Source organism: Alosa sapidissima, chromosome 17 (assembly GCF_018492685.1).
Source record: "Alosa sapidissima isolate fAloSap1 chromosome 17, fAloSap1.pri, whole genome shotgun sequence".
NCBI lineage: Eukaryota > Metazoa > Chordata > Actinopteri > Clupeiformes > Clupeidae > Alosa > Alosa sapidissima.
This window is the reverse complement of record NC_055973.1, coordinates 8,263,112-8,288,111: the sequence shown is the minus strand read 5'-3', so window position 1 is coordinate 8,288,111 and position 25,000 is coordinate 8,263,112. Positions and strand designations below refer to the sequence as shown.

The 25,000-nt window shown below is 41.8% G+C and overlaps 1 protein-coding gene across 5 annotated transcripts in view; it reads left to right on the top strand.

Annotated features, from left to right (window-relative positions):
• The window catches only part of ctnnd2a (catenin (cadherin-associated protein), delta 2a), a 295,331-nt gene that overhangs the window by 50,700 nt on the left and 219,631 nt on the right, over positions 1-25,000 (top strand). Inside the window, exon 2 of one of the 5 annotated variants that reach the window (XM_042068873.1) lies at positions 16,808-16,941. The exons of 3 other annotated variants lie outside the window; for them this stretch is intronic. In XM_042068873.1, coding sequence (XP_041924807.1) covers positions 16,876-16,941 — 66 coding nt within the window. In that variant the 5' untranslated portion in view covers positions 16,808-16,875. Of the gene's footprint in view, positions 1-15,443; positions 15,492-16,807; positions 16,942-25,000 lie in introns of those variants that run through there. One more of the 5 variants, XM_042068876.1, reaches the window with a different exon arrangement.

The window sequence follows — 25,000 nt, the reverse complement described above, 5'->3', positions numbered from 1 at the left end:
GCACAAAGGCCACATGTTAGGGCACCAAGGCCAAAGTTAACTATACAGTAGTAGGCTATAAAAATGATCAAATTTGTATTTAGCCTATTCACAGCAGTAGACCTGCATCACTGTACAAAAACATGACATATTACATAGAACTGTAAATCATCTGATCATCTAATATTTACAGATATCTAGGCTATATTTAACATTTATTTTATATTTGGCCTGTTAAGAAATCATGTATTGAACAATTTAAGCACAGCTCAGCTTTAAGAAACTCAAATAGCCTAGATGCATGCTTAGCATTTTGTGATCATTAAGCGTACTTTCACAAACTCTTAGTCAGCTGTATATCCTCTGATTTTAATATTTACCGATATCTAGGCAATATTTGAAACATTTATTTTGTATCTGGCCTGTTATGAAATCATGTAGAAAAATGTAAACACATTGTGAAACTTAAAGCCCAAATTTGGAGACATGCATGTCGAAATTTTCTGCAAATTCAAAACCGGATTACTCTGGAACGGCTAACTGTACGTGGGACTGCTTTACGGCTTTGTGTTCGGTAAGGTCTGATGTTTATTTTGATATACGGTTTGTCATGTGTTAAACAAAGGGTTTGTATTCCACCGAGATGAATGGGTAGGGAGATAGGCGCAGAATGTATTATTCAATTTAATCATATTGTAACGTTTGAAGGTTTCAGGACGCCAAGAGTTGTTCAGTGCAAGCTTTATTGGCTGAGAACGAGGGCAGGGACACAGACACAGAACACAATGCACACAGGGCAGGTCAAGAAGACACACACACTACACCAACAGGGGAGGTCGCAGCCCCCCACACAAAAAGGATCACACATGAGGGAACTAAAAGGGAAACATGTTACACTAAAGACACTAACTTTACACTTATAACTTAAGAGAATAACGACATAAACCCCCCAAATGTTCGCTCTCGTATCCCAGCATGCCTTTCACGGGAGAACGCTAACACTGTCTTTTTGCGCCGACGCTACAATATTATTTACTTGTCTTGCGAACCGTTCACCACAGCAATTATCGGCTAACATAGTTTAAAAGCTGAGAAAAAGCTGTGATGTGATACTTGTGATGTCTGTATGATGAGTAGGTTACTTCGCGAGTAGTTCAACTGAGAAGAATGGGTGAATTTGGACGCAATTTCTTTCTTGCCGTGCACTGTCACTTTCTCCACTGCGTTAAGTTAATTTGCGCTGTGAATGCTAAGATTATTTTGATAGGCCATAGGCTAATAAAATACGCTATTATTTTGATAATGACTGATTGACTATTATTGTGTTGAGCTGCATTCTGTGTATAAGGTGCTATACAAATAAAGCTTATTATTATTATTATAGTCGGACGCAAACCAGAATATTGAAAGAAGGGGGCACCAAGGCCACAGTGGCCTGTAAACCTCAGTGTAAACCTCACAGTGGCCTGATTTTCAAAGGGGCATCACGGCCAACGCAAGGGGCAACGACGGCCATGGCCGCCATGAAATTCCTACCCTGGTTGCAGCCCTAGAAATGAATGAAAGAGGTTTTCTTTTAGGTAGTTTCTTCGGTGGTTCCCTACAAGCCACACAAATCTGTCATGCCAGTTTTTCATGCACAATCCAGTAACTGCAACCCACAGAACAAGGCTACATTTGGCATGCCGTTTCAGTGTGCACATTATTCCTTGACCTTTCGTTGTGCTCCTTTATTTTTGGACCGAGCCGGAATGAGGACTTGAACTTGGATGAGAAATATGGTCTGAGAGTCTCTCATTTCAAGTCAGAGTGCATGTTAAGGGCACATGAAACGTGTGGATGAAAAGCGCCCGTCTCTGACAATGGCATGAAGCATTCATGAGAGATGGTCTGTGATGTTCATTGCTTTTGATGTGGAGGCTCTTCTCTTGTGTTCCCTCTGCCTCCTTGTGATGGGTTAGAGTCAGTTGTGACTGACAAGATCTTCATCAACTAGAAAATGAAACTCTTGTACATGCATCATTGATACAGTATACTGTAAGATTCCCAAGTTAGAAATCAATCTTATTGCAACCGTATCCCTTTATGTAACCATATTTAGAGCAAAGGTGGATATTCACAACTTGCCATATTGACAACTTGCTTGCAAGATTTTATGGGAAACTAGTTCTGTTCTGCATCTTCAAATTGATTTTGATGGCATATTGTACACATGCTGTTCCCACTAGTCATTTGAACAGTTTTAGGCCAAAACTCCTTACTTCTGCATTAAGATGTTTACAGTATTATGGTCAGTAGATAGTTTTTATCTAAAGCACCTCACATTACATTGCACAGCTTAAGATCCATCCATATGCATGCATCCTGCAAGAGCATCAAACCCATAATCATGGTGCTGTGAGCACTTTGCTCCCACAGGTACAATGATAGAGCACATGGTCTACCTTTTTGTCTTCTAGTATCTATATTGGCCATTTAAGTGGTCTTTATTCTTGTAAGTGCTGCATTCTGATTTCCCATTTACAGTAAAGTACAATTTGACTAACATTATTGGCTAAGGCAGGCATTAGACACATACTGTTACTGAATGTTTCAGAGTTTGCAACTGGTCAAGGATGCTGCCTGTGGGTGTGTGGTTGGGTGTCCATGACACTGGCCACATTAATGTCCCTGTTGTTTTTCCTCTCCTTTGTCTGGCTCTGCTTGGAATGATACCTGGCCACTCATGAGCCCGGGTAGTGTGAGGAGGAAGAACAATGGCGTCCTTAAACAGGTGGTGTAATGAGCCGTGAAATCAATATGTACAATCTGTGACCAGCACTGCATCATGCCGGGGACCATGGGTAATAATGTGTCACTGAGGGTTTGCTCCAGTTTTAATCATTCAGACCTTGAAAACTTCCCCCTCCTGTTCTGCCTGGCAATAAACAGCTATGCTATTATGTGTGCGTGTGTGTGTGTGTGTATGTGTGTGTGTGCGCGCGTGTGTGTATGTGTGTGTGTGTGTGTATGTATGTGTGTGTGTAAACCCTCTGGACACCCTTACCACGCCCACCATCTTTACTTACAGGAGCTTGTAGACAAACGTTCAGGTTGACGGATGACTGATGGCTTTTATAAAATATTTGGGCCACTGGCCGAAAACAGAGGATAACTAGCAATTCAGTTACACACACACACTCACACGCAAGCACACACACACACACATACTGTAAACACATACACACACACACACACACACTCACATGCAAGCACACACACACACACACACACACACACACACACACACTCACACGCAAGCACACACACACACACACACACACACACACTCACACGCAAGCACACACACACACACACACACACACACACACGCACACACACACACACACACACACACACACACACACACACACACACACACTCACACGCAAGCACACACACACACACACGCACACACGCAAGCACACACACACACACACACACACACACACACACACACACACATGCACTAGGTACATCTGAATAAGGTCTGGATCAAACCTGGCCTCTCTCTCTTTCTCTCTTGCCCTCTCCCCCGCAGTGGAACATTGTGGGTCATGTGATCTTTAAATTCTCGATCACGCTGCTCCAATCAGTTGGTGATGGCAGCTCATCCCTCTCAGGGCTCTCTGATTCCTGATGTTTCATTACGTTTTCACACCAAGCGGCCAAAACCCCAGGCATGCCTTTGCATCAGAAGCGGATGGGCTGCGCCCTACCTGCTAATGAGCAAAGCAGGCCACTAGCCTCTCATGGATCCTGACTGCTAATTCCAGAAAGAGTCAGGGCACCAGCCAGTACCTTGCATAGCAAATACAGCACTCCACCTTACCTGATAAATGCAGCCTAGCATAGCAAACACACATTAGCCCACACTCCACACACAACCAACAGCAGGCATCCGCCCATCCACTCCTAAAACAGGAGTGTATTGAATCAAATTTGCTCATGAAAGCCATATGGTGTTAAAGGTCATGCGAAAGTCAGAATGCATGTACAGTAGTGTGGTATGACAACACAGAATGCTTGTTCATTTACAATACAGTTTTTACAATTGTTTACACACGTTTTGAAAACTCTGTCTATTTTTCAAAACTCCACACACAAAACCCACAATTGCTCACACAAAAAACACTTTTGTCATAATATGACATTTTGGATACATCATTTACACACTGTTCTTCTGTCTTTCACAACGCTCTTCTGTCTTTCATAGGCTTTATGTATTTCCATACAAGAGTGAAAGTTACGGTACAGAGAGAAGTTGAAATACACAGTATTATTGAAACCAAAAATAGTGATTTTTTGCAAATAATTTGCTGTTGCAAATACAGTATTTTACAGCCAACAAGAACAAAGCAAAGCAAAATACAATGACCATCAGATTTACATGGAGTTCTGAAAAAGCTGATTTTGCCTAAGACGGAAATGACTGACTACTATCAAATTACTTTGCTGTTTCCAAAGAAAAGTTTGTGTGTCTGTGTTTATGTGTGTGTGTCTGTGTGTGTGTGTGGGGGGTGTATGTATTCATAGGTCTATAGAAAAAATTATTGAGCTAATGGTAACTTGGGATGACACAAAAATTTAGTAAAAAAGACAAGTTTTACTGCACATAAAGTCGACTTTTTGTAGAACATTCCTTTCAAAGTATCTGCATTGGTTCTGAACATTTCAACCGTATTGGATTTCAATCCATACCTACATAGAGAGTACAGTATGTCTACTCATAGGCCTATACTAAAGCAATGATTAGATGGTGTTCAGTAAAGTAATGAGTGTTTACACATGTGAAGAGAGAGAGTGAAGCACTGGTTATTTAGTGCGGCATTTTGATGGGTTGTGTTTGAAAAATGAAATCAAGTTACTTCCTGTTCAATTTCTGTGTGTTAAGTAGAAAATTGTGTGTGGTGTTTTGCAAAATGTGTTTTAGTCAATTGAAAACTGAGTCAAACACTGAGAATTAGTGTATGGTTTTGCAGATTTGGTGTGGGGTTATGATGTTTGGAAGACATGTTAAGAAAATTGTGTGACAAGCAAAGATTTAGTGTGTAAGCATTTGAAAAAAACTGTAACTAGTTTGGTAATATGCCATTTGGCATGTTTGACTTGATAAGCAGGACTGCATTTGTGATCATGAGATAGTTGGGTGGTTTGTCACTTTTTCTACAGTGATGTTTCACCCTCCCACACTGAGACAGAGCCCATCGGGTACACGGAGAACACTGATTAATTAGGCATGTCAACTCGAGTTTGTTTACGTGTGAAGCCAAATGTTTGGGTCAGAGAGAGAGAGAGAGAGAGAGAGAGGGAAGGAGGGAGAGATAGAAGGAGGGATAGAGGGAGACGGTAAACGAGTTCATTCATATGATGCCCCACATGGCCCGGAGAGAGGTATGTTCTCCCCAAACTCCCGCTCAAGCTGCCTACAGTGTGCTTGTACCGGAGCAGAAGTGCAGCTCGAAGCGAGAAGAGTTTCGGTGGAGTGCACTTCATTTCCTTCAGGAAAAGTATGTGCCCCCCCCCTCCTCTTCCTCTTCCTTTCCTCGTCCCTGTCTTCCTCTTCAGTTGATTTTGCATGGGTAGTTTATCATCATTATGCAAAATGATCGCATCTGCCTCTACATGATGATCTCTAGAGAGACAAGCCTTACAGTGAATTGCCACTGCCAAGCATCTGAAGAAGTACATTTGAATAATCTTGCAAAAGCTCCTGGATTATATAAGGTGCTCAAGGATCAGAAGATGAATATTTGCGGCATTAATTTAGAGGTCATTCATTACAGTTCATGACAATTGTGTGCATAAGAAATGAGTCACCGTTGCACACATATCTACTGATGAAATGTATCTTTTGACACAGATGGAAAATGAGTCCTTCCCCATTTCAGATGCAGGCACAGATATTATGCTAAGGACGCCTTGATGTCTTTATAAACACTTCATTTGCACGGTAAATCAAGGTTAAAGATGCCCTCAGGAGCTAGGGGCTGTTGTCATGCACAGCAGCAATGGGACTTCCTGCTTTAGCTTCACGCTGATGTCTCGAGGCTGAGTTGACTGGAGCTTATTGGCTCTGCTCCCTTTATTCAAACTGTGCCCCCAGTGAAGACCCCTGTAGGCCAAACCACTAAGCATCCATTAAAAGGCGTGACCTACGCTATAAGATTCAGTTAATGGTATTATGGATATACAGAGCCCAGATATCCAGCACCCTCCCAATTCTAACACATTCCATACCGGTAACAACTGGCAACTGGAGTCTCTGCCCTGGCATAGTTTGACAATGTTTTGTTTTCTAATTTGTTATTTCAAAAGGGAGTTTGAAAAATGAGGAGTAATACAGTGTTGTCAATCATATATTTTTGGCTGTATTCATGGATGAATGATTTTGTTTGGAAAAAAACACATGACAGCTGCTCATTGTGGCACTGCTCCCATAAGTACTTTTCTTATTCCCATCTGGATCAATTAGTTTGCTCGGATTTTATGCCCACTCTGTTTTATAGGCAGTCCATGTCATCCTTGTGTGTGTTCAGTCTTCATTCACTGCTAAGCCCTCTGAGGCGTCTAGTGGTCTCAGGAATGCCAAATGTGGAGCTGCAATTTCTCAATTAAACACAGCGCTTCTCCAATGTGCGCTGCCGTCTAACTTATGAGACATTATTTCCCTCACAGTTTGTTCCCTGTGCCAGAGGCCTTCAATGTGTAATGTTCAAATAGCTCGTTTGTATTTTCCACCAAAGCCCCTTCAGTTATGGCTGGATTTCAGGGCTGTGGACAATAGTACTTACTCCGTCGTCAATAGGCATAGACAATAGGCATCTACACTGTGTCTGTTGGTCTTTTATAAGTGCAAAGTGGAAACAGTAGACTATCAAATGACAAAATAAAATTGCACCAGTGATGAGTTTTACATGTGGTAAAATATGATTGTGTCAAAGGACTGCAAACACTGAACGCTTTGTGCTCCACATGCCATAACCGCTGGAATAGCGCTGAAGATATGAGTCCCATAAGCAATATGCAGTGACTTGTGAACTTGCTTCAGTGAAATTGCTTCAGTGCTTCAGTCTGTGAAATGGACCTTTCAAAAACATCCAGATGCTTTGCTTGTGTGTGCGTGTGTGTGTGTGTGTTTGTCTGTGTGTGTGTGTGTGTGTGTGTGTGTGTGTGTGTTCCTCCTAATGTTCTCAAGTGCTGCTCAAAGGGTTCTTGCTCTCCTTGTTATTTGATGTGCTACGAAATAACAGTGTGATGGATCGACTCAACCTGAGAGCGGCACGACTTTACAGATCTCATACATTTTTTCCATCAGGTTCAAGGGTGCTTGCTGACTATTATCAGGGCACTTGGCACTTTTGAACCGTTGTGAGTTATCACGTATAATGATGCACTCTAGTGTCTTCGGGTGTATTCAGAGTAAAGCAAAGGTTAGAGACTTCTCTCAGAATAGCAAATGCGCACCAACCTGTTCATTATGTTATTTCTTTAGTTCTTAGATATGAATATAGAATGTGTTTTGCACTATCTATCTAACTATCTATCTATCTATCTATCTATCTATCTTCATTTGTTTTGACTTAGAAACTATAAAGCAGAGTTGCATAAAATGAAAGGACTAGATTATCTAGTCCTCTATAGATTAACTTTATCAACTAAAAAAATAACGTTCTAAGGAGATGGACATGTCTCGTATATACTTTACCTTCACCAGCTCATGCTTGTGTGGAGACGAAACGTGAGCTAATTTAATATTGTTATATCCATAATGCCACAGGTTGAGAGGATGTGACACACGCAAGTAATATGGATCGTTCATACAAGCTTTGTTGAGTTCCTGTTGCATGATGGGAAATAATTCATAAGGAATCTAGTTACAGTCTTTATATTTTCCCGGCCTTAACAAAATCATAGTCTGTGACTAAAGAATGTGTGACCTTTTCTTTAGGGTGACAGAGTCACAGACAAAGCCATGCTCCATGCTGCTCCTCTGAGGTATTGATTCAGGCTGATTGGTGGGGAGGCACCCGAGGCAAAATTCCATCTCTCTGAAGAGAGTAGTGAGCTAATTGCCCCTCTCAGTAGCCAAATGCTGATAAACAACCAATATACAAGGCCCTCCCTAGGGCTCAGGACCAATTTGGATGGATGGAGGCGTGCTAATATTGCTTTCAAAATGAGCCCATCAACCACTCCTGCAAGAGAAAACCTTTACATTACTGTAATGACACAATAGAAGAGAGTAGTGAGCATGTTTTCTTCTCCAAGGTTGATGTGTGAAAATTTAATGAGCAAATAAAATTAAAAGACTTGGTCTTCATGAATCAAGCAAGCCTATCCCCTCTTACAAAGATTTACTGTGTCTATGGTTTCCTGAATGTTTTTTGTTTGTTTGTTATAGCTTACTAGTGTTACCATCTCACTCAGCTTAACCCAGTAGTCTACAGCTGAGCCTCATTCCAGCTATCTCAATATTTTAAATAGTTAATGACCATTTACTATAGTAGTCATATTGGGTTCCTATTTTGGCTAACCACTGGCTATATTCTGAGGCCAGAAGTTCCTATGATCAGGACGCGATCTATTCGAAGCTCAGCTGCTGGGTTTGGTTGCCTCATGCATGGACCACCCGTTAATTTTAGAGGCTCCAAATGTCGTTGCTCCTAATATTAGTCTCATTAAGCTAGGAACCCTCTTCATTCTAGGCTCCCACTGCAAGCTATTTATCATCAACTCCGGCATATTCATCACATCAGCTTCCCAGCATGCATTGCACCAATTCGAGATGAGCGGTGAGCCTTCACTAATGGGCTCATTCCTGTCGTGGTAATTTTCCTGCCAGTGCAGTAATGTGCATTTTCAATATCAGGCATACAAACAAACAAGGAGAAGTTGATTTATTTTAATTCAATTCAGTCCCTGACACAATATTATATATCAGTGAAAGTCATATTCCCATTTCTGTAATGTTAGGGCATTTCCCGTCCATAAATATTTGATGTCCCAGCTGGTGTTATGAAAATGAGTCAGTTACTGTGACCCGCTGCAGGGCACCCATCAACAAATCTCAACAAACTTTGCAAATGGCATCCAGAGGTTAAATGCCTCTGTTGTAGAGAGGAACTCTGTCAGGGACCTGGATTCACTTACAGTAGGTGTACGACAGGACCAAATTGCCTCACTTATTATACAAAGCTCTAGTGTGAATTGATGTTGACATCAGTGCTGAGACCTTTGTGGTTCAAGTTCATGATGCTATATCGAAGAAAACAGCAGTTTAGACGCATTAGGTTTGCAGAAAGTTAACTTTTTGTACTGTAAGAGACAACACATCCTGATTCTTCTTGGTGGAGACACTGTGTGGAGGTTGTTAGTGTGATGATGTCCTTTACCTGACGATTTCCCAGTGAGATGACCAGTCTTAAGCTCAACCATCAGAGTCGTCTATAGAGAGAGTTTGGCCAACTGGTGCCATGTTGGATAGCAACGTCAGATGACTCTACAGCGTAACCCTATGGTATGGGGTGAATATGCAATGTTGAAGTAAATCGCTTAATTATGCTATGTTGAAATAAAACACTTATTTATCACTATACAGCATATAAATGTTATTATCAACATTTGTCAATATGTAAAAGGCCCTTACGGAGAAATAGTCTCCAACATGGCGCCCATTCGATTCCCTAGTTGGTCAAACTCTCTCTGTATATGACTGTGTCAACCATAATGTTCAACCATAATATTCCTACAATGTTCTCTGCCCTCCCTTGTGATAGAACTCGATCCAGAGGCACAGTGGGAGCAGTGGTAGCATTGCTGCCAGACAATCCCTCGGCACAGATTGGATTTCTGAGCCCGCCGTAGCTAGTCTGTGTCACTTAAATAAGTGTAAATGTGTCTGCTAAATATCGATCACCTACACCTTTATGGAGCTAACAGTTTACACCTCAGTATCTCACAGAACCATTGCTGTGTCAGGAGGAATCACAAGACAGGGTATCACCATATACAATATGTATTTCCACAACTGTATGCACTGTATGGCATACATTCAGTATTATGTACCAATATGCTTTCCTGATGCACTTGGGCAAAACCATCTTTAGCATGAATTCTCCCTTTTTACTTCTGTTTTAAAGAACATGCCTTGATTTTATTTATATAGGACAGTGAAGAGTGACAGGAAGTGGGAGAGAGTGAGACAGGGTCAGAGAGTCCCCGTGGGTAGGCATTAATGCTGCATTCCAGACAACTCGGAAGTCAGATACTGTATGTCCTACTAGTTGGAATCTCCCAATTTCATTCCAGACAAAAATATTGCAGTAGCCTACTGCAGAAAAAAAACTGCACTTTTGTCACACAATGCATTTTTTTACCATAAGGGTTTGATAGGGCCTAGATGACAAGCAAATGTAGCCTACTGTATGATGGCCTAGACATGTGTGACTTGCTATCGATAACAATTAAATAGTTTTAAACAATTAGGCTACTTAAACAACTTAACTGAGTCACTCACCAAGAGTGTGATAGGCGCTACCGTCATTTTGTATGCGTTCGTTACCATTTTTGCATGTTCCGTTTCGTAAGAAAATATCCCTATGCACGATTGAATGGGGTTTCGGGAATCATAAAAAATGATGCCCCTAACTGCTCGCGAGTCCCCGCGTGCATATCCTCTTAATAAAATCAATGTGTAGGTTGTCTCCCTGAGGACTTTAGATCTGCTATATCACTAAATGCAAGCACTCATATTAAATTAACTAGGCTATGTACCAAAAATGACATTTTACCGTGAGTCGAAGAGCTGTAAACAGTGTTGTAACTTAAATCTGCGTGTACAAAACCGCTTGGAGCTCCAGTGGAATTTTGATTTCACAACGAGAATTCTCGGTCTAGCCGTTGATGTGCCGACGGAAATAGGCATCAGCACCAACCTCTGATCACTGTAAAGAAAATCTGACTCAGTGTCCATCTTGTTTGAAAGTTTGTAGTGCTGCGAGAGAGAACGTGCACACGCAAGGGGCGCAGTTGAGCAGAGCTGCGTCTGTCTGAATGGTCTGAACACAGAAGAGCAAGTGGCTTTGATAAAATGGCCCATTATTTGACATAATACCGGTATTACGATATTGTCTCAACTACATATCGTTTAAAAAAATATATCGGTCGTAGTCGTAATACCGATATATCGCCCAGCCCTATTCCAGACAAACTCGGAGGTCAAGAATTCTGACCTCCTACTGGGAAAAAGTACAATGGAACGCCACTTGAAGTCGGAGTTCCCACTTCTGAATTCGGGGTAAGTCGATCTACCCCAACTTCAAGGTTAGAATTAAAGTCCAAATCCAAGTTGTCTGGAATGCAGCATTAGAAACCTGACGCAGCTCGCGCCCCAGCGTCCCCCGTCCCCCTCTGACTAAGTCCTGACTGTCCTCGATGTCCTCTACTGTATATGATTTGAAAACGGGAGAAGCAGTTACAGTCAGCAGTGTGAGGTGCGGAGAGCCAGAGCACTTCATCACCGGCGGTCTGATTTAATCTGGCCCGTCAGTCGACTCGACAGCTAGTGATTATTAACTCCATTCCACAATTAACACGATCGTCCGCATGTTTAAATGAACAATTAATAGATCCGCGGTAATCAATGTTATGCTAAACAGGGCCGAGACCCCAGCCCCCCACCCCAGGGAGTCACGTGAGTGTGGACCCACACGCTGGCCATAGCCGGACCGCAGATGAAGATCCTGAGATGTCTACTTACTTTTAATGATTGACTGTAATCCTGAAGAATTATATAGAGCACAATCAAGGAAGTGCCATGCTATGGGTTCTTAAAATATCAGTTATGTAACGTCAGTGTGTACCCCAAGGTTATTTAACTGCTTTACTGGACAGTAGCAACACCAGCTAAAAAAGAAGAACAAAATCCAGAGTGCATGTTTACACTTTCCTTTTTCTTAAAATATCAGAACACGTGGAAAACCATATGGAATTATGGTTATGTTTTACAATGCTAGGTGATGTTAAGTCCAAATGTCTTTACAAAATGACTTTACATCTTACTGATTTGATCAGATATGTTCCTAGGTTACATTAGGTGAACATGGATGAGCCTGACATGGATGAGCCTCCATGTTATGCCCTGAAAGTTGAAAACTCAGCTCCCACATCCCTAATGTAACACAAGCAGTTTGAGCCGTTGGCTGCCAGAGCATACAGTAGCTGAACCACGGTTCAGTGTGACTCCTGCCTTAATAAGAGCGCCTGGGTGGAGGCAGGCTAGAGTCAGCATCTCTCCCTGCTGCGGCCCTGCTGCGGCCCTGCTGCTTTGTCCTCTCCCCTTGAGGACAAGCCACTGAGCCATACTCCCACAGCAGTCTGTCTGTGAGAGTGGGTCCGTCTGTGTGTGTGTGTGTGTGTGTCTGTCAGTGTGTTTTTATGCATGTGTATGTGTGTTTATACATGTGTCTGTGTGTTTGTGTTTGTCTATGTATCTAATGAGGGAGCTGCTTCCTTGAGTGAATAGGCTGTGTTTTTTTTTTTTTTTTTTTTTTCCTCCGCTGACCCACTGCGAGTCTCTCTCCAGCGTGACTTACCAGACTAATGTGCCACATCTGATTTGTTAGTCCCAAATTGATCCACTGACATTTCTCCTCGTGTTGCGTGGCAGATATGGCCAGCAGCAGATTTAAGGCCTCAAAACCAATGACCAGTCCTGCAGTGTGCCGGCTGCAGGGCCCGCCATAGCGGTGGATTTATTGGGCTGGTAGTTTTCCTGCGCTAGACAGTTGGAAGCCTACCAGCCGCTGTTGCAAAATAAATTCTGTATCACCGCACTGGCATTTGCTGACTATATTTGTCTGCATGAGCAAGCAAAAATGTGTGTACAGTACATATACACTGATAATATGTGGATACATTCATATTGAAGAGCCCATCTATCACTTAGAAAGAGGAAGTCCTTAAATTCATTAGAATCTCCCTGTATTGATCTCAATTGTCCCTTAAACATTGCAGTACCCCGTAATGCACATTAAAGGACCCTTTGTTTCTTTCTGTTGCTAAGTTGTAGTAGCAAAGCCCTGAAATGCCTCTGAATCAATACTCAGACCTATTTGATATTCTATGAATGCATATGTACAAGGCTGCTCTATATATCTTTTTGGAGGGCTGTGGGTGGCCTGCTACTTTTCCATGCAGTGCAATGGCAGCTCTTCGTCTTAGCCTTGCTTTGGCACTCTCTGAATTAAATGAATGGACGTGTCTGAATGTGCATTCATTGCATGTTGCCCTTGGCAGCACAGGCTGTATATTGAATACACAAATGTGTCTGAATAAAAACATGTACAGTACATTCATGTGTTCTTCAAGGAAATGTTCAAGTTATGTTAACATAATGCCCATGTATTTATGTTCTCCTGAAGAGATGCATGTTCAACACGTCAACCAAGCCTGCCTAAAGAATGACGCTCAGATGTAAGGTGTGAAGCTGAATAGTGGACACATCAACATCAACACCATGTACAAGTGAAGGGAACAATTCTGAGGAAGAGTACAGACTAGGCTTTGTGGGAAATGAGCAATATTGCTGCTTTTTAATAATTACAGCGATGAAGTCAGGGCTTAAAATTCATTTTTCAAAATGGGGGGGAATTCCCCCCTTAGGTTATTCATGTAGGGGGGATTTACACAATTTAGGGGGGAGGGGGGGTCGATTCTGATACCAAGTCAAGAATTGCGATTTCAATACTTTGATACTTTTTTTAAAAAAAGTGTTTGATTTTGGGGCCCCCACCACCCTGACGTCATCAGTAATATATACTGTAGTGGGATCATTCACAACAGTGGACATCCTAGATTCTGCTTGACTCTCTCCACACACACAAACACACACTGAAAATGATAGCTTATGTGATATGTTTCTATCATATATTTTTGAATTCATATAGAGTGTATTTATTTAATAATGCATTTTTTTTAAAGTATAGCATTTTACTAGTAATTACTAGTAGCTAAACATATTTAGTAATTTGAATGCCTCATATTGACGTTTAACCTATAACACTTAGGCATATCTTTAATGTGGTGTGTAGGTCCAATTGAGTGCACATTGCTGATGAGTAGGTGTAATTGAGTGCCTGTCACTTTAAGAAAATACGTGAGAGTAATTCTATGGAGTAATTAGCCCCCCTTCAACCTGACGGTTTTAGGCTATAGTCGCTAGTGAATAAAAGTTGTGCATAGTGCGGTATGTGTATGCAAATCATTATGTTTTCTATGTCATTAGATACAATAAATGTTCAAAAAACTAACATGTCGAAGACAATCTTTCTGGGATCAAGTGTTGACGTGACCTGAGCTAGCAGGATAGTTACCAAGGAGCTCTTTCCAGATGTAAAAGTTTGCCATGGTAGCGTAGCCTATTTGCGTAAGCGCAAAGTGGTTCTCTCTCTCTCTCTCCGTGTGTGTGTGCGTCTGCATGAGGCTATGTTCAATTCAACTCGGTAGTTGATCAGTCCGGTCAATAGCACCGCATTCACGCCACTTAATGATTGGCTATATTAACGTCATCAGACAGGCTGTAAAAGTGTATGCGGGAATTTCTCGCATTATGATGGCTAGAGTTGCGGGACTTGAACAAATTATGCGCAATACCCGCAATCCCGCAGTGAAATTTAAGCCCTGTAAGTCCATTTGCTCTACTGTACAGTGCTTTGCCTTCTATTTCATATAGGATATACAGTATATAATGGATGCATTGATCTAAGTTACAGTACATGCAGTTGTAAATATCGACAAAGCATTAACCTCATCTTTATTAGTACTTTATAAATACTTAATTAGTTGTTTTAAACACATTGTTTACTGTTATATTTAAATGTTAATGTAAACTGATTATTGATGTGTTATTGTACAGTTCTAGTTGTCAGTTAATACTGATGACTTATTTTTGTCAACAAATGTGTGAAGAAAAAAAACTAACTACATTTTTTTATTGAAGGCTTAACACTTCCTAACACTTCCTCATGGATTTAAATGAGACTCATTAGTGTGAAATATCAGACAGCCAGTAGGAGTTTGTTTGAAGGTTTGCTGTTTTTATGGTTGTTAATCTGTGACTCTTTGTGAATGTGTTGTGAAGTGCAGCTTTGTGAATGTGTTTCCTTTCTGCTATATGCTCATGAAATGTTGTGAACCTCCTCAAGTGCCCATATGAATAAATCTCATACCAGAGCCATACATTCAACTGCATCCAACATTTACACACACACACACACACACACACACACACACACACACACACACACACACACACACACACACACACACAACACACACACACACACACAATCTCTCACCATCTCTCCCCAAATCCAAGGCAGGTCCTAAGTGAAAACTGGTGGCTTTGAGCGGTAAAGCCACAAAGATTCATCTCAGAAGCTGAGGCCCTTAGGAGGAAGGAAGCTCAAGGGGTGCGTGCTTGGCTGAAGAAATGAAATTTTTTTCCCCTCTTGTCATCTGCATGATCTTTTCACTCTTCTCCCTGCACTATGTTCTTTTACAGAGGAAAGAGAGAGGAGGTAAAAAAGAGAGTGAGAGAAAGGATGCAAGAGTTAGAGAGAGAGGGTGACAGAAAGAGCATCTGATGCTTCTGCACCTGCTTCAAAGAGCTCTTTCACGCTCCTCACTGATTTTTGTCATCTTATCTCATCGTGGATTTGGCAGCCGAGCTGTTTATTTGCCACTTGTTTTGTCTCCACTTAAAAAATTGGAGCCTGGCAATAAAAGGGAATATCGAATTCCTTGCCATGAAAGCGCTGCTATTTGAATGCAACGTTTTGTATCTCACGTCAGCGTTGTATCTCTGAAGAGTGCCTCGTTTTGCCTTACCCCCGTTGGTTGGCATGGCTGCTAACCTCTGGTGATTAGGTTGCTCTCAGGTCTAAAGGCAAAAGAAAAACATAACAGGCACCCTAATGCCTGTGCCCAAGTCAGACTAGCTTACTCCTGATTCCTTAGTAATGGAGGGAAGACATAGTGTCTTTGCCATTAGACTTTTCATACTTGTTTCTCCCACTCAAACAGGCAACTTAAAAGCCTGAGCAAAGTTGGATCAATTGACAGTGAATTTTATCAAAAGGCAATTAAAGTAGAACCTTACCGTGCATTGTTATAATTAAAGCATTTAATCACTTTATACTTTATGAGTGAGCAGCTCCACCACTAAATGCAGTTATAAACAGGGGAATAAAAAAGATGGATGTAAATGTCTCAGATCTGGGGATATTGGCCTGTATACCTATAAGCTACCTTTCGAAGGCATGTAATTCTTCAGTCAATATGTGTCAGTGTGTGGAATAGAGTTGATGTGGCCTGGAGCTGTTGCAGTCATCATGGCAGTCTGATTGAAATACAACCCTGTAGAAGATGAAGATTCCCTGTGTGTGTGTATGTTTGTGATGGCATCCTTCTGGCCTTTGTGGACAGGACTCAAGCTGAAGGCATCTGTGTGTGGTTACTCTCAGGTGTGTGTGTATTTTGTGTATGTGTGTAGTGGTGTGTTTTTTGTGTGTGTGTGTAAGGGTGTGTGTATCTGTGTGTTTGTGTGTGTGTGTGTGTGTTGGGCGGGTTTTGGAGTCTGACAGTGTCCTCCATCAGAGGGTAAAGTGCTGACTGTTTGGGCCGAGGATGTCAGATGACAAATCTGTGTTACTTCATCTTAGACACAGACTGCTTCATATTCATGCTCACTGTCCCCTGTCCCCACCCCACCCACCCCTCCATGCAGGAAGAGTGAGATGTTTCTGGTGAGGCTGTGAGAGAGAAAGAGAAAGAGAGAAGGAGAAGAAGAGACAGATGAAAGGGAGAGATAAAAAGAGAAGAGGGAGAGAAGAAGCTGCCAGTGGTTGTCCAAACACTCGGGTAATCAGCACTCCCTTAGATTATAAGCTTCACACATGTCACATTCAAACACACACACACACACACACACACGATTGTAATGTTGGAGGTTGGCCTATGATCACACACACACACACACACACACACACACACACACACACACACACACACACACACACACACTGCTGTTATGTTGGAACACTATACCACCACTGGTGGCAGCCTAGTTTATTATGTCTTCAGAGGCGTGTGCTTTTAAAGATAAAAAAAGCATATTTCCATTTCTTTTCCACTTTAGATTTCCAGTCTTTTGGGTTTGCCTGTGCGCCATCTGTTCTCTACATGCTGTGAAATGCCATTATTACCAGCGTCAAGCGCTGAGAGCATGTATATTTTGCTCTACATAACTTTTATTATTCCGGAGCTATATGAATTCGCCATAAGAAAGGATGAGCGTCATAGCTTTAATCTCTTCCTTTTAAAGCACATATTTTCTCCTTAATCATAGCTTTCCCTAATCTCTCTCTCTCTCTCCCTCCTTCTCTCCTGTTATCACAATCTTTATCTCCATACTATCTACGGCGTCCTGTGCTATTGATTAAGATTGGGTCTTAATCCCCCGCAGCTATCTCCTCCCGCCACCACGGCTTCTTGCTTTACTCAGGGACGTGTCATTCACACAAGAAGCAGTGTTTTCCCCTGGCCAGAGCCTGGACACACTTCAAAAGCATTAATCTCTTTGACCGGGGGATGAAAGCACCACCGATGGGTCTTCCCCACTGATGCCCAGCACAGAGCCACAGCCATGGGGCCCCGTGATGGGGGAACCGGGGAGAAAGAGAGCCTTTTATAATTGTGTTCGCTGGTGAGAATGTGGAAATGCTAAATGCTACACAGCGGCAGAGCAGCGGAACAGAGCGAGCAAAGCCATTTGACTAAATAGTTGAACGACTCGCGTTGACCTTGAACCAGGCGCTGGTAAGATTCTTTTCAGACATAGCTACATTGTTTTGATTACTGGAATTCTGTTTCAAAGCCAAGCGGACTGAGTACTTGACACCAGTCATGAAAGGAGAAGCACAACTTCATTCATGTTTGAACACTATACATGAACACTGGCCGTTTGGTGACATGGCATTTTATTTTCACCATTATCCTATATTGTAATGCAGAACTTTTATCTGGCACCCTCCCCAATCCTTTTGGCCATATATTTCTTACTTCCATCATTACCTGTGTACAATGGAGAATTCAGGGGGTAAAAAAAACCCTTTGATGCTCCACTTTACAGCCCTTTTCTCTTTGAACTTCCTCAGATATGTATTACAGTGCAGTGGAGAGTGCCATGAATCTGTGGCTCCCCGCATGCGTGCTGTAATGATAACAATTAGGCTGAATACAGGTAGTGTACTGTATATTAAAGAGGAAAGTCAACCCACACCCAGTGAAGATGGCTTTTATTAGATGTACCAAAGAGTGGGCCATCCCTGAAGCGTGTTTTATGATGAGCTGAGACGACACTGGAACTGTGGGAAGTTAATATGGTCCCCTTGAATGAGAGATGATAAAAGGGAACTATACAAATATGAATGAAAATAAAATAATAACAATCAAAATTTATGAAATAATAAATTAATATGACTGTGAAATAACTGCAAAATAATCAAGAATAAGAATAGTAAAAGATAAAAAAATAATCGAGGGGTGTATAGGGTGGACTTTTTCGTCTATTTCAAGCATCTGCTTTATTACAAGGTTCTGATATCATTGCTGCAAAGGGAGTGTGGCTGTGAATCATACTTGATTGTGGAAGTACACTGAATTTGACCCTCTTTGTGTGTGACTCTGAACTTCAGTTTAGTCAGAAAGAAAACAAAAACAGAACACAACAACAACAAAAATATTGCTCTCAACTAAACAATGGCCTTATTGAAAAAGTGAGTCTAAGTAATCGCATACATTTGTCACAATTCTAATATTTTTTATGTACAAAGGCTTGTCATTGCCATGCCAAATAGCAGTTACAGTATGTAGTTATAGACAATGGCAAAGGACTACCATGAGAAATGTCAATTTAAAGTTCATGTTTTGGTTTACAAGCTATTTAATTCTGCGTTCTCTTCCTTGCTATATAAATAGCGTTACATTTTAACAACATTTTACCTCTTGATTATAGGCAATTGAGGATGTAGACACACACAGAAAATTAACCAAGCATTAAATAGCTGCATGAATAAATCAATGTTTGTTTGTGTAAGGTTTTATAGTAATGTTCACCTAACCATTGACATTTGCTGTGTGAGAAACAGACCTATTTGCATAATAAAATCCCAGACAGATTTTTATTTTTTTTTGCTGTGATCCAAACAGATTAAATCACCACAGAAGAGAAACTGACGCAGCACATTCACTGTAAAATACCCCCCCTCTTTCTCTCTCTCTCTCTCTCACTCACACACACACAAACACATAAACACTCAACCACATTTTGTTGGACGCAGCCGAGAAGCAGCCACAAAATATTCACAGATATTTACTGCAGTCTCCATGTGACTTCCCTCGACACGTTTGCGTTTGTTTTGATTCAAGGTGCCACCTGCTTTGTCGAATGAAAGTGATTTGTCGGTGCAGTCGCTTCAGCGTTCTCTTCTTTGTCTACTGTAAAATCCGCCAATGTGCATAAAGCAGTCAGCCTCGGGCCTAGCAAGAGTGAATTAGCGTCACACATGTCGTAGACACTCACTCTACCTTAAACACTGGGATAGTCGCTTCCCCTGGTCTGTGCCAATCTGACGACAGGCCTGAAATAGGAACCAGGAAAACAATGCACTCAAATGGCCGATTAGTCTGCCATTTTTCTGGGGCGCGGCATTGAGAGGGCCGGGGTGGAGTGGAACGAATCCAATCCTTGCCCCCGAGCTACGAGAGATTTGTGGCACATTGAGATGAGAACATAGCATCATCCAGCCATGATGATGAGCGGCGTGGAGCAGCGGGGGGTAAGCGCTGTGTCACAAACTGTCAGCGTCACACAGAAAACATGACATTTCATTCACCACCGCACAAAAAAAAAAGCCTCCCAGACTAACCATCCCTCACGCTAGCACATGCTTTTACGCTTCAACAATTTTTCACTGTAGTTCAGATCAATGAGGCGAAACCGATGGAGAATCTGAAGCCAGATAGAGTCAACCTGGTTACTGGGGCTCTTTGAGGAAGAATTACACCTCGATCTGAGTGCAAAGCAGAAAGAAAATGTCCCAGCCAGTAAGCAGACACTGGTAAGCATCACTGAAGAGAGGAAGAAGCGAAGCCTAAACAAACGGCTAATGTCATGTGACAGTATGGCTCTGCAGATTGGCTGGGACTGAGGTGATGTGTGGGACCAGGTGTCACTCTGTCACTGGATGTATGGGATATGCCGTCTCAGGTGCTCACGGTCAGCCAGAGTCCGTGTCAGTGGTTACTCAGTGTCAGGTAGCATATTTTTGCCGTCCCATAGCCTGAACGAAACTGACATCTACTCTTCTGTTTTGGTCTGAGAGTAGTCCATCCTGTGAGGAAAGTGTGTGGTCAAGTAAAGATAATTCATTATATTGATAATTCTACCAATTGTATACCCTGGAAATCCAGAGTTCTTGCGAAAGCAGAATTTGAATTGTCTTTGCGAGACACTCTGGCAGTGAATAATGATGCACGTTAGTTTTACCCCTTGCATCGCGAGGAACCAATCACCTCGGTGTATCAGATATAGGCAGGTCATGAGGCGAGCTAAACAGATGACGACAGATCAGTCAATAAACATTGGTCGTAGTGTTATCCAATTGCGTCGAAGTCCGGAATCAGTCAGCAAACAGTGGCCATAGTGTTATCCAGAGGCGGACAGAGTACACAGCTTCATTACTTGAGTAAAAGTACAGATACCCTTTGCTAAATTTTAAAGTACAAGTAAAAGTACAACAGTCAGATGTCTACTTAAGTAAAAGTACTGAAGTACTTGTTTTTAAAAGTACTTGAGTATCAAAAGTACAAGAGTAGCCTACATTTTCTAAATATTGCATTACTACTGCCACAGTGCTTACATTTACTGTACAGAAACGTCCTACATGGAGTTAAAATGTTAATGTTAATACCTTGGAGAATGTAAAAGGAATTGAAAGTAAAATCAAGTCATTTTCATCTTTTTACCATGTTGCCAGGGATGGGCAGTATTTCTAATACATGTATTTAAAATACGTATTTCAAATACAAAATACTATTTTCTAATTGAAACACTTGAAGCGAAAACTATCATTAACTTGTTCAGAAAATTTAAATAGTCTGGCGAGGTGGGGCCACAGGTTGGCACATTCCCGGGATGGACCTGCTGCGTCTTCATCCATTGTTTGGTCCATGGTGTCGGCTCTTATCTAAATCTGACCATGGAGTTGACTTTGGCGGAAAGCTGAAGGTGATTGCTGATAGGCTGTCCCAATCAGTGGCGCCTTCACAATCCAATCACGGTTGAGAGGGAAACAACAAATTGAGGGTTTCCAAGACTTTTCTTTTTTCCTTTTTTTTAGAAGAAGTAACGGGTACTCACAGTTATGGATAGAAATGCAGTGGAGTAAAGAGTACAATATTTGCCTCTCAAATGTACTTGAGTAAAGCCATGAGTACTCCCCAAAAATGATACTCGAGTAAAGTACAGATCCCTCAAAATTGTACTCAAGTACTGTACTCAAGTAAATGTACTCCGTTACTGTCCGGCTCTGGTGTTATCCAATTGTGTGCAGTGAGAGTTTCAAATGCTGCTTGGTGCCGCCCCTCGAGTTAGGCCATTTTCATTACTCGTGGCCTGACCCTTAATCTTTCTAGATTACCAGCGTCTGGATTTTCCAGGCTACCAATTGTACACAATAGATAAACAAATGATAGATACACAGATGACATCAAAGATATAGTTAGCAAACACACCCGCACTTTTGGATTCCTGAAGGCCAGGCAATATGAAGGTGCTACTAAGATGCTGAGGTTTGCATGTTTGCAGTTGATGAAAGAGGGAGGTCTCTTACAGTAGCTGGAAAGGTTGGCATGATGGGCAGTAGGTGTGGAAGCCATGGAAACTGCAGACTATTCTCTCCTCTGAAACACAACCCATGAACACCTCACCCGTTTGTAGTGAAATATGAAATCCAATTGTTCTATAAGAGGCTGATTGATAGCCACACAGCCGCAGAGAAATGAAACAATTATGCTTTCAAATGAAGGGCCCCTGTCATAGTTACTGCACTGCAACAGGCAGGATTCAAATGGTGGAGTTGTGATGCCTTTTTGTTTCCCAGCGCCTGTGCTTGAGATGTGACATGATGGGCACTCTCCATCTTTCTCGCTCTCTCTGTCAGTGAGGCTCCATGAATTTTACATCACAGCACACCATCTTTGTGCAGGAAAGCAGGGAGAAAGGGGTGGGCGCAGCCTTCACTCCACTCGTCGCTTGACACATCTCTTGTTTTCTCCATTGTTTCAGCTGACCTTTCAGCTTTTCAGTGTCTTCAGTATTATCCCTCAACAGCACCCCCCCCCCCGATCCCTCCGATCCCTCGCTCGCAGAGAAAGAGCTGAGACCGAGGTCCTCTCTTCCCTTAATCCATCAAAACAAATGTTTGTGAGCGTCAGTGAATTTATGACCGGGAGAGACCAAGTCCTATTGCACGGCTGTGATAGCGCTGGCGTTAGCTTTAGCCTGTTATTGGTCAGGTTGACTAGAATTAGGATTGTGTTGTTTACTCTTTCTGTCTTGCTCCAGACTGATTGTTTTACATTACATATACTGTACATTGCTTTGGATAAAAACAAAAACATAATTTGTCTAATATGTGTAAACATAATTTCAAGTTGTTTGGTTTGCTTTATAGAGTATAGAGCGGTTTCATTACCTGGCTTTGCTTGTGTGTGGGTGAGGTTCAGAAGTAGAGTGGAGTTCATGAGAGTACATGTCTAATGATGAGATCTACTTGTTTAGTTGTTTATGTTGTATGTTCACAAAATCTTCCTTTTTAATTGTCTGCATACATAGAAATCCCATGTGAGTGTCTTATAAAAAGACTGACTTGGTTTCCTCCTTAAAGCTTGACAGTTTCATGAAGAGACACAATGTCTCTTCGGGTTATAAAAAGCTTGCAACGCATTCGTGATGTTGGAGCTTTTTTGTGCAGTTTCTTGACTGAGATGTACTTGACTTAATGAGACCACTCTTCTTGGAGTATGGATGAAGTCAAACTATGGTTTCTATTTCTGCATATTCTGTGCCCACAGACTTGGAGGTATATGTATTGAAAAATCTATTGACATCATGCTGTTTTCTTTTGTTTATTTTTTAATCTTAGAGAATGGCATCATGACAAGTTCGAGTTGGCTTTGTTGTTACCGTGTGACTAAAAGTTCGTTCAGCCATCTGTGGTCTGTCGTTTCAAGTCTGTTTTTGCAAATAACCCTAAACAATTCATGGGCTTTGGTTTTGTGGTCTATTAATAATCTGTTGTATTGTGGAATATCACAATAGAGTTGTTGTGTTCAGGGTCAAAGATGCCACTCTTCCTGTTTTGATCGAGAGAGAGATTTTTTCTCAGAGGGGGCACTCAAATTTCCTTTGAAAGCAGCGTTTCCCTACGGGCCTAATTCTGTGATGCACACACACACACCCATTTCCTCCCCACAGCAACTGGCAACCTTATGTAATCAGCCAATCAAAGCTATGCTAATGATCAGCGCAGCATCACAATGGAGGCGAGGCAGGTTCCGGGGAGTGAAGCCGAGTCTGACAAGTTCATTTTAGGAGACTGAGCTCTATGTTTTCATGGCAGCTGCTCCTGTTAAAGTTTGATATTTGATGAATATGGAAGTCTAATGCTTGCACCCAAAGGACAAGGCTCTGGATAGATACAGAGTCTGGGTTCAGGCCACATCTGGGCCAGATGCTTTTCACAGGCAATGCATTATGGGTTGGATGAGGTCTTCCCTGTTTATTAGCATTCATATCAATATTCCCACTATGTCTGGACTATGGCTCCCTATGTGCTTTTAATGCACACCATGCTTACTCATGAGTAAGACTGTGATTGTGTCAAGCAATGGAAGCCTGCTGTTCATATTCATACACATAAACAGGCGCGCTCAACTCCAAAAATGAAATTCCCGTCTTAGGGTGCGAGTTCAAAAAAGATTATGAAAACAAAGTTGAAAACTGCACTCTCAAGCATTAACTTTTGAACAAGTCAAGAGTCGATCATGTCGTCAAAATAAACATACGCGTTTCAGCCCTAGGCTATCATCAGCAATGACATGGTCCGATAAAGACTGTTTAAAAGTTAATGCTCGAGAGTGCGGCTTTGTTTTCGTATTCATACGCATCCGTTATTTTTTGTTAAAACTGAAATATGTAAAAACAGCTAATTGAGCCAGCGTCAGTTAAATGACAGTCCACTGACATGATTGATATTCATTGTGTACTCATCCCTGATTTTGAGGTTCTCTTTTGAGGTTCTCTTTGCTTTGTATTTACTTTTTACTTAATTGCTGCTTTTGATGGATGTAATGACGACCAAGCTTTCCAGTGTTTTCAGTGGCTTCCAGAAGTGTTTCAGTGGGCACATTCAGATTTGTGTTTCAAATCATTTCAAACAAAAATCCTCTCTTTTATTTTAGTCTAGCTTTATTACTAAGTTAGCCTCCAAATGAAACCAAAGGGTTTTTTGTCCAAAGACTGCTTCTGAAATTATCCAGGAGTTATGAGAGATTGCAGGACAAACCCACATGATATGAAACCAAAGCATGTTTTCCTACACCACTACAACCCCATGGTGAAAACCTTTTAATTGAGGTAAATGGACAGGAAGCCGGCACAGCTGCGGACCTGTAGTCTGGGGTTCGGGCGAATTGCTGAGCGCTCTAGACGCCGCCAAGCCGCACCGGCCGGAGAGCAGAGCAAGCCGAGCTTCTTCTTGATGGATGAAACACTAGACAAGCCTCCAGCTGCCTCCGTCAGAAAGAATCACCTCGGCTGTGATCTACGGCTGCGTGCGCCATCCGTCCACTGCTC